The sequence below is a fragment of the Salvelinus fontinalis genome, unplaced genomic scaffold, assembly GCF_029448725.1.
Source record: "Salvelinus fontinalis isolate EN_2023a unplaced genomic scaffold, ASM2944872v1 scaffold_0082, whole genome shotgun sequence".
NCBI classification, from domain to species: Eukaryota; Metazoa; Chordata; class Actinopteri; order Salmoniformes; family Salmonidae; genus Salvelinus; species Salvelinus fontinalis.
The window spans coordinates 305,001-315,000 of record NW_026600291.1 but is presented as its reverse complement, the minus strand read 5'-3'; the positions used below and the strand labels follow the sequence as shown (position 1 = coordinate 315,000).

The 10,000-nt window shown below is 47.0% G+C and overlaps 1 protein-coding gene across 1 annotated transcript in view; it reads left to right on the top strand.

Moving 5' to 3' along the window:
• The window catches only part of LOC129842969 (protein sidekick-1-like), a 343,828-nt gene that overhangs the window by 168,276 nt on the left and 165,552 nt on the right, over positions 1 to 10,000 (top strand). Inside the window, exons 11-12 of the mRNA XM_055911690.1 lie at positions 1,168 to 1,304; positions 2,438 to 2,585. Of these exons, the coding sequence (XP_055767665.1) occupies positions 1,168 to 1,304; positions 2,438 to 2,585 (285 nt within the window). The remainder of the gene's footprint in view (positions 1 to 1,167; positions 1,305 to 2,437; positions 2,586 to 10,000) is intronic.

The window sequence follows — 10,000 nt, the reverse complement described above, 5'->3', positions numbered from 1 at the left end:
ACGCAGGCCTCCGCCATATGCAAAAGTGTCTCAAAGCTGAGGGAGAAACAGGAGAGGGAGAGGAGAGAAGAGGAGACGAGAGGGAGACGAGAGGAGAGGGGGATTAGAGGAGAGGAGAGGGGGGAGGGGGATAAGAGGAGTGGAGAGGGGGATGAGAGGAGATGAGAGGAGAGGGGATGAGAGGAGATGAGAGAAGAGGAGAGGAGATGGTATGCGAGGAGATGGGGATGAGAGGAGAGGAGATGGGGATGAGAGGAGAGGAGATGGGGATGAGAGGAGATGGTGATAAGAGGAGAGGAGATGGGGATGAGAGGAGAGGAGATGGGGATGAGAGGAGAGGAGAGGAGTGGGGGGAAAGGAGAGGAGAGGAGGAGGAGAAGGAGAGAAGGAGGAGATGAGAGGAGAGGGGGAGAGGAGAGGGGGGAGAGGAGAGGAGGTCTCTCTCTCCATCTCTCTGTCTCTCTCTCTCTCATCTCTCTGTCTCTCTCTCCATCTTTGTCTCAATCTCCATCTCTCTGTCTTTGTGTCTCTCTCTACATCTCTCAGCTCTCAAATCTAATATATCACATGCCTTCAGATAATGATCAAATAATAGAAAGTAATATTGTCTTTTTTGCCCTCTCTCCCTACCTCCACCTCCCTCCCTCTCCCCCCCTCTCTCCCTACCTCCCCCTCCCTCTCCCCCCCTCTCTCCCTCTCTCCCTACCTCCCCCTCCCTCTCCCCCCTCTCTCCCTCTCCCCCCCTCTCTCCCTCTCTCCCTACCTCCACCTCTCTCCCTCTCCCCCCCTCTCTCCCTCTCTCCCTACCTCCCCCTCCCTCTCCCCCCCTCTCTCCCTCTCTCCCTACCTCCCCCTCCCTCTCCCTCCCTCTCTCCCTCTCTCCCTACCTCCCCCTCCATCTCCTCCCCTCTCTCCCTCTCTCCCTACCTCCCCCTCCATCTCCTCCCCTCTCTCCCTCTCTCCCTACCTCCACCTCCCTTCCTCTCCTCCCCTCTCTCCCTACCTCCCCCTCCATCTCCTCCCCTCTCTCCCTACCTCCCCCTACCTCCCCCTCCATCTCCTCCCCTCTCTCCCTCTCTCCCTACCTCCCCCTCCATCTCCTCCCCTCTCTCCCTCTCTCCCTACCTCCCCCTCCATCTCCTCCCCTCTCTCCCTCCTGTCCCACAGTGAGCTCCCCCACTCCCCCAGATCTCTGTCTGTGTCTCTGAATGATTCAGACAGCCGTTCAGTTCTTCTCTCCTGGGTCAGACCCTTCGATGGAAACTCTCCTCTTCTACACTACATACTGGAGCTGTCTGAGAACAGTGAGTTTCTGCTCTGGGTCTGTTAGTGGTGGAGTGGAGGTCTGTTAGAGAGAGGTAAGTAGGTAGGTAGGAAGACAGAGAGGGGGCTAGGGAGAGAGAGGGAGAGAGAGAGAGAGAGAGAGAGAGAGAGGGAGAGAGGGGGAGAGAGAGAGAGAGACAGAGAGAGAGAGGAATGTGTAGAGGAGAGAGAGAGCGAGCAGGAGAGAGAGAGAGAGAGGGGGAGAGAGAAAGACGGGGATGTGTAGAGGAGAGAACCCCAGAGAAACAGGAGCAGTTTAAGTGTCTGATTGATTTCACACTGTAGAGAGACAGTGAAGAATGACCTGGAGCCACACTACACTGATTACCTGAGACCTGAGTCTCTGTGAAGGACACAGTATAGATGGAGGTTATACACTAGAGAGATGATATAGATGTAGGTTATACACTAGAGAGATGATATAGATGTAGGTTATACACTAGAGAGATGATATAGATGTAGGTTATACACTAGAGAGATGGAGAGATGATATAGATGTAGGTTATAAACTAGAGAGATGATATAGATGTAGGTTATACACTACAGAGATGATATAGATGTAGGTTATACACTAGAGAGGGAGAGATGATATAGATGTAGATTATACACTAGAGAGATGATATAGATGTAGATTATACACTAGAGAGATGATATAGATGTAGGTTATACACTATAGAGATGATATAGATGTAGGTTATACACTAGAGAGATGATATAGATGTACGTTATACACTAGAGAGGGAGAGATGATATAGATGTAGGTTATACACTATAGAGATGATATAGATGTAGGTTATACACTAGAGAGATGATATAGATGTAGGTTATACACTAGAGAGGGAGAGATGATATAGATGTAGGTTATACACTAGAGAGATGATATAGATATAGGTTATACACTAGAGAGATGATATAGATGTAGGTTATACACTAGAGAGATGATATAGATGTAGGTTATACTCTAGAGAGATGATATAGATGTAGGTTATACTCTAGAGAGACTCGAGGGTCTAAACTGGTTTCTTCGTTCTTCCTCCTTTTTATTAATTGATTGTGTTATTTGACCATGGAACTTTATGTCCTGTTATAACCCCTTTATGTCATGTCTCGTAAGACTCTCCGTGGAAGGTGTACACGTCGGAGGTGGGCCCTGTTGTGACACAGGTGACGGTGGGCGGGCTCACACCTGCCAGGACCTATCAGTTCAGACTCTGTGCTGTCAATCAAGTGGGCCGCGGCCAATACAGCGGCGAGACACAAAGGTAAGGGCGGGACTAACACACACACACACACACAAACAGCCACACAGACACACATTATACACAGACACACATTATACACAGACACACATAGATACACAGACACACAGTATACACAGACACACATTATACACAGACACACATTATACACAGACACACAGTATACACAGACACACATTATACACAGACACACATAGATACACAGACACACATTATACACAGACACACATTATACACAGACACACAGTATACACAAACACACATTATACACGACACACAGTATACACAGACACACAGTAAACACAGACACACATAGATACACAGACACACATTATACACAGACACACAGTATACACAGACACACAGTAAACACAGACACATATTATACACAGACACACATTATACACAGACACACAGTATACACAGACACACAGTATACACAGACACACATTATACACAGACACATATTATACACAGACACACATTATACACAGACACACAGTATACACAGACACACATAGATACACAGACACACATTATACACAGACACACATAGATACACAGACACACATTATACACAGACACACAGTATACACAGACACATATTATACACAGACACACAGTATACACAGACACACATAGATACACAGACACACAGTATACACAGACACACATAGATTCACAGACACACAGTATACACAGACACACAGTATACACAGACACACAGTATACACAGACACACAGACACACAGTACACACAGACACACATAGATGCACAGACACACATAGATACACAGACACACAATATACACAGACACACATTATACACAGACACACAGTATACACAGACACACATTATACACAGACCCACAGTATACACAGACACACATTATACACAGACACACAGTATACACAGACACACAGTATACACAGACACACAGTATACACAGACACACAGACACACAGACACACATAGATGCACAGACACACATAGATACACAGACACACAATATACACAGACACACAGTATACACAGACACACATTATACACAGACACACAGTATACACAGACACACATAGATACACAGACACACATAGATACACAGACACACATAGATACACAGACACACATTATACACAGACACACAGTATACACAGACACATATTATACACAGACACACATTATACACAGACACACAATATACACAGACACACATTATACACAGACACACATTATACACAGACACACAGTATACACAGACACACAGTATACACAGACACACAGTATACACAGACACACAGACACACAGTACACACAGACACACATAGATGCACAGACACACATAGATACACAGACACACAATATACACAGACACACATTATACACAGACACACAGTATACACAGACACACAATATACACAGACACACATTATACACAGACACACAGTATACACAGACACACATAGACACACAGACACATATTATACACAGACACACAGTATACACAGACACACATTATACACAGACACACATTATACACAGACACACATAGATACACAGACACACAGTATACACAGACACACATTATACACAGACATACATTATACACAGACACACAATATACACAGACACACATTATACACAGACACACATAGATACACAGACACACATTATACACAGACACACATAGATACACAGACACACATTATACACAGACACACATAGATACACAGACACATATTATACACAGACACACAATATACACAGACACACATTATACACAGACACACATAGATACACAGACACACAGTATACACAGATACACATAGATACACAGACACACAGTATACACAGACACACATAGATACACAGACACACAGTATACACAGACACACATAGATACACAGACACACATTATACACAGACACACATTATACACAGACACACAATATACACAGACACACAGTATACACAGACACACATAGATACACAGACACACAGTATACACAGACACACATAGATGCACAGACACACAGTATACACAGACACACATAGATACACAGACACACATTATACACAGACACACATTATACACAGACACACAGTATACACAGACACACATTATACACAGACACACAGTATACACAGACACACATAGATACACAGACACACAGTATACACAGACACACATAGATTCACAGACACACATTATACACAGACACACATTATACACAGACACACATTATACACAGACACACAGTATACACAGACACACATAGATACACAGACACACATTATACACAGACACACAGTATACACAGACACATATTATACACAGACACACATAGATACACAGACACACAGTATACACATACACACATTATACACAGACATACATTATACACAGACACACAATATACACAGACACACATTATACACAGACACACATTATACACAGACACACAATATACACAGACACACATAGATACATAGACACATATTATATACAGACACATATTATACACAGACACATATTATACACAGACACACATTATACACAGACACACAGTATACACAGACACACATAGATACACAGACACACATTATACACAGACACACATTATACACAGACACACATAGATACACAGACACACATTATACACAGACACACATAGATACACAGACACACATTATCCACAGACACACCATATGCACAGACACACAGTATACACAGACACACATAGATACACAGACACACAGTATACACAGACACACATTATACACAGACATACATAGATACACCGAGGTAAGGGCTGGACTTGGTTCACACACACACACTCGAACACGTAGCACCACACTCACGCACACACACGTGACTCACACACACACATATGACTCACACACACACACACACACACACACACACACACACACACACACACACACACACACACACACACACACACGTGACTCACACACACACATACACACGTAGACATTGCGAGTATGTTATGGATATTAGTGCTTCTGCTCAGAATCACCGTTCTGCATATTACACAACAATGGAGTGACTTTCAGAGAACAGACTAGATGAAAGAGGAGAGGATAGGAGAGGAGAGGGGAGAGGAGAGGAGAGAGTAGGAGAGGGGAAAGGAGAAGACGGGAGGAGAGGGGAGGAGAGGGGAGAGGAGGGAGGGGGCGAGGGAGGGTGAGGGGGAGAGGAGAGGGGAGAGGAGAGGAGAGAGGAGAGGAGAGAGTAGGAAAGATGAGAGGAGAAGAGGAGGAGGAGAGGAGAAGAGGAGGAGAGGGGAGAGAGAAGAGGAGAAGAGAAGAGAGGAGAGAAGAGAAGAGAAGAGGAGGAGAGAGAGAGAGAGAGAGAGAGAGAAGGGAGAGAGGAGAGGAGAGGAGGAGGGGAGGGGAGGAGAGGAGAGGGGAGAGAGAAGAGGAGAGGAGAAGAGGAGGGGAGGAGAGGAGAGGAGAGGGGAGAGAATTTTGTTATTTTGTATTTTGTTTGGGATCCATTTACTCTGAAATGAGCAATTTATATTCATCAGTACGATACTGAGGCTTCTGTAAGTGTGTGTGTGTGTGTGTGTGTGTGTGTGTGTGTGTGTGTGTGTGTGTGTGTGTGTGTGTGTGTGTGTGTGTGTGTGTGTGTGTGTGTGTGTGTGTGTGTGTGTGTGTGTGTGTGTGTGTGTGTGTGTGTGTGTGTGTGTGTGTGTGTGTTGTAAGACCATTTCAGTGAGGTGCATGTAAACCTCATTCTCACCAAAACACCAACCCAGCTATCTCTCTCCTCCATCTCTTTCACTTCTCTCTCTCCTCCATCTCTCTCTCCTCCATCTCTCTCTCTTCTCCATCTCTCTCACTTCTCTCTCTCTCTTCTCCATCTCTCTCTCCTCAATCTCTTTCCCTTCTCTCTCTCTCTCCTCCATCTCTCTCTCTTCCATCTCTCTCACTTCTCTCTCTCTCTTCTCCATCTCTCTCTCCTCCATCTCTTTCAGTTCTCTCTCTCCTCCATCTCTCACTCCTCCATCTCTCTCTCCTCCATCTCTCTCTCCTCCATCTCTCTCTTCTCCATCTCTCTCTCTTCTCTCTCTCTCACTTCTCTCTCTCTCTTCTCCATCTCTCTCTCTTCTCTCTCTCTCACTTCTCTCTCTCCTCCATCTCTCTCTCCTCCATCTCTCTCTCTTCCATCTCTCTCACTTCTCTCTCTCTCTCCTCCATCTCTTTCCCTTCTCTCTCTCTCTCCTCCATCTCTCACTTCTCTCTCTCTTCCCCAGCTCTCTCTTCTACATCTCTCTCACTTCTCTCTCTCTTCTCCATCTCTCTCCTCCATATCTTTCACTTCTCTCTCTCTCCATCTCTCACTTCTCTCTCTCTCTTCTCCATCTCTCCTCCATCTCTTTCACTTCTCTCTCTCTCCTCCATCTCTTTCACTTCTCTCTCTCCTCCATCTCTCTCACTTCTCTCTCTCTTCTCCATCTCTCTCTCCTACATCTCTTTCACTTCCTTCTCTCTCTTCTCCATCTGTCATTCCTCCATCTCTCTCACTTCTCTCTCTCTCCTCCTTCTCTCCCTCCCCCATCTCTCCCTCTCTCACTTCTCTCTCTCTTCTCCATCTCTCTCTCTCGTCCATCTCTCTCTCCTCCATCTCTCCTCCATCTCTCCTCCATCTCTTTCACTTCTCTCTCTCCTCCATCTCTCACTCCTCCATCTCTTTCTCTCTTCCATCTCTCTCTCCTCCATCTCTCACTCCTCCATCTCTTTCTCTCTTCCATCTCTCTCTCCTCCATCTCTCACTTCTCTCTCTCTCCTCAATCTCTCTCTCCTCCTTCTCTCCCTCCCCCATCTCTCACTCCTCCATCTCTCCCTCCCCCATCTCTCACTCCTCCATCTCTCTCTCCTCCATCTCTCTCCTCCTTCTCTCCCACCCCCATATCTCACTCCTCCATCTCTCTATCCTCCATCTCTCTCCTCCTTCTCTCCCTCCCCCATATCTCACTCCTCCATCTCTCTCTCCTCAATCTCTCTCTCCTCCTTCTCTCCCTCCCCCATCTCTCACTCCTCCATCTCTCTATCCTCCATCTCTCTCCTCCTTCTCTCCCTCCCCCATCTCTCACTCCTCCATCTCTCTCTTCTCCATCTCTCTCTATCGTTCTGTCTATTTATTCTTCGTATGCTCAGTTAACCAGTCATCACAGACGATATTCATGAAAATAGTGGCCTCCCTAGTGGCCCAGCGGTCTAAAGCACTGCAGTGCTGAGGCGCCACTACAGCCTCGGGTTCGATTCCAGGCTGTGTAACAGCCGGCCGTGACCAGGAGCCCCGTGGGGTTGTGCGTCGTCCGGTTTAGGGGAGGGTTTGTCAGGACATTATGCTGTCTGTGTGTGTATGTACTCTCCCCAGAGAGAACACAGTGATGTGGGTAATTACAATGCACTGTATTGAGAGAGAGAGACAGACAGAGAGACAGAGAGAGAGAGAACGAGAACAATCAACTTAACAATGAGTCAGATCATGTTATCCAGAAACACACAGACATGCCAGATGTGAACATGAATGACAAAAAAACACTTCACATTATATGGCTTTCGAAACACAATGCAGCATTCCCATCATACACACTGACAGAGACAATCACACGCACTGACAGAGACAATCACACACACTCACACACTCCTGCCCACCAAACATCAATTCAACGACAGACGAACTGAAATCTACCATCAGTCTCATCTTCTCTTATCTATTTTTCTTTTCCTCTCCCTACATCGCTCTCTCTATATCTCCCCCCTCTCTCTCCATCCCTCTCCCTACATCTCTCTATATCTCCCCCCTCTCTCTCCATCCCTCTCCCTACATCTCTCTATATCTCCCCCCTCTCTCTCCATCCCTCTCCCTACATCTCTCTATATCTCCCCCCTCTCTCTCCATCCCTCTCCCAACATCTCTCTCTCTATATCTCCCCCCTCTCTCTCCATCCCTCTCCCTACATCTCTCTCTCTCTATATCTCCCCCCTCTCTCTCCATCCCTCTCCCTACATCTCTCTCTCTCTATATCTCCCCCCTCTCTCTCCATCCCTCTCCCTACATCTCTCTCTCTATATCTCCCCCCTCTCTCTCCATCCCTCTCCCTACATCTCTCTCTCTATATCTCCCCCCTCTCTCTCCATCCCTCTCCCTACATCTCTCTCTCTATATCTCCCCCCTCTCTCTCCATCCCTCTCCCTACATCCCTACATCTCCCCCTCTCTCTCCATCCCTCTCCCTACATCTCTCTCTCTATATATCTCCCCCCTCTCTCTCCATCCCTCTCCCTACATCTCTCTCTCTATATCTCCCCCCTCTCTCTCCATCCCTCTCCCTACATCCCTACATCTCCCCATCTCTCTCCATCCCTCTCCCTACATCTCTCTCTCTATATCTCCCCCCTCTCTCTCCATCCCTCTCCCTACATCCCTACATCTCCCCATCTCTCTCCATCCCTCTCCCTACATCTCTCTCTCTATATCTCCCCCCTCTCTCTCTCTCCATCCCTCTCCATACATCTCTCTCTCTATATCTCCCCATCTCTCTCCATCCCTCTCCCTACATCTCTCTCTCTATATCTCCCCATCTCTCTCCATCCCTCTCCCTACATCTCTCTCTCTATATCTCCCCATCTCTCTCCATCCCTCTCCCTACATCTCTCTCTCTATATCTCCCCCCTCTCTCTCCATCCCTCTCCCTACATCCCTACATCTCCCCTCTCTCTCCATCCCTCTCCCTACATCTCTCTCTATATCTCCCCATCTCTCTCCATCCCTCTCCCTAAATCTCTCTCTCTATATCTCCCGCTCTCTCTCCATCCCTCTCCCTACATCTCCCCCTCTCTCTCCATCCCTCTCCCTACATCTCTCTCTCTATATCTCCCCATCTCTTTAGATCCCTCTCCCTACATCTCTCTCTCTATATGTCCCCCCTCTCTCTCCATCCCTCTCCCTACATCCCTACATCTCCCCCTCTCTCTCCATCCCTCTCCCTACATCCCTACATCTCCCGCTCTCTCTCCATCCCTCTCCTTACATCTCCCCCTCTCTCTCCATCCCTCTCCCTACATCTCTCTATATCTCCCCCTCTCTCTCATCCCTCTCCCTACATCTCTCTCTCTATATCTCCCCCCTCTCTCTCCATCCCTCTCCCTACATCTCTCTCTCTATATCTCCCCCCTCTCTCTCCATCCCTCTCCCTACATCTCTCTATATCTCCCCCTCTCTCTCCATCCCTCTCCCTACATCCCTACATCTCTCTATATCTCCCCCCTCTCTCTCCATCCCTCTCCCTACATCTCTCTATATCTCCCCCCTCTCTCTCCATCCCTCTCCCTATCTTTCTCTATATCCCCCCTCTCTCTCCATCCCTCTCCCTACATCT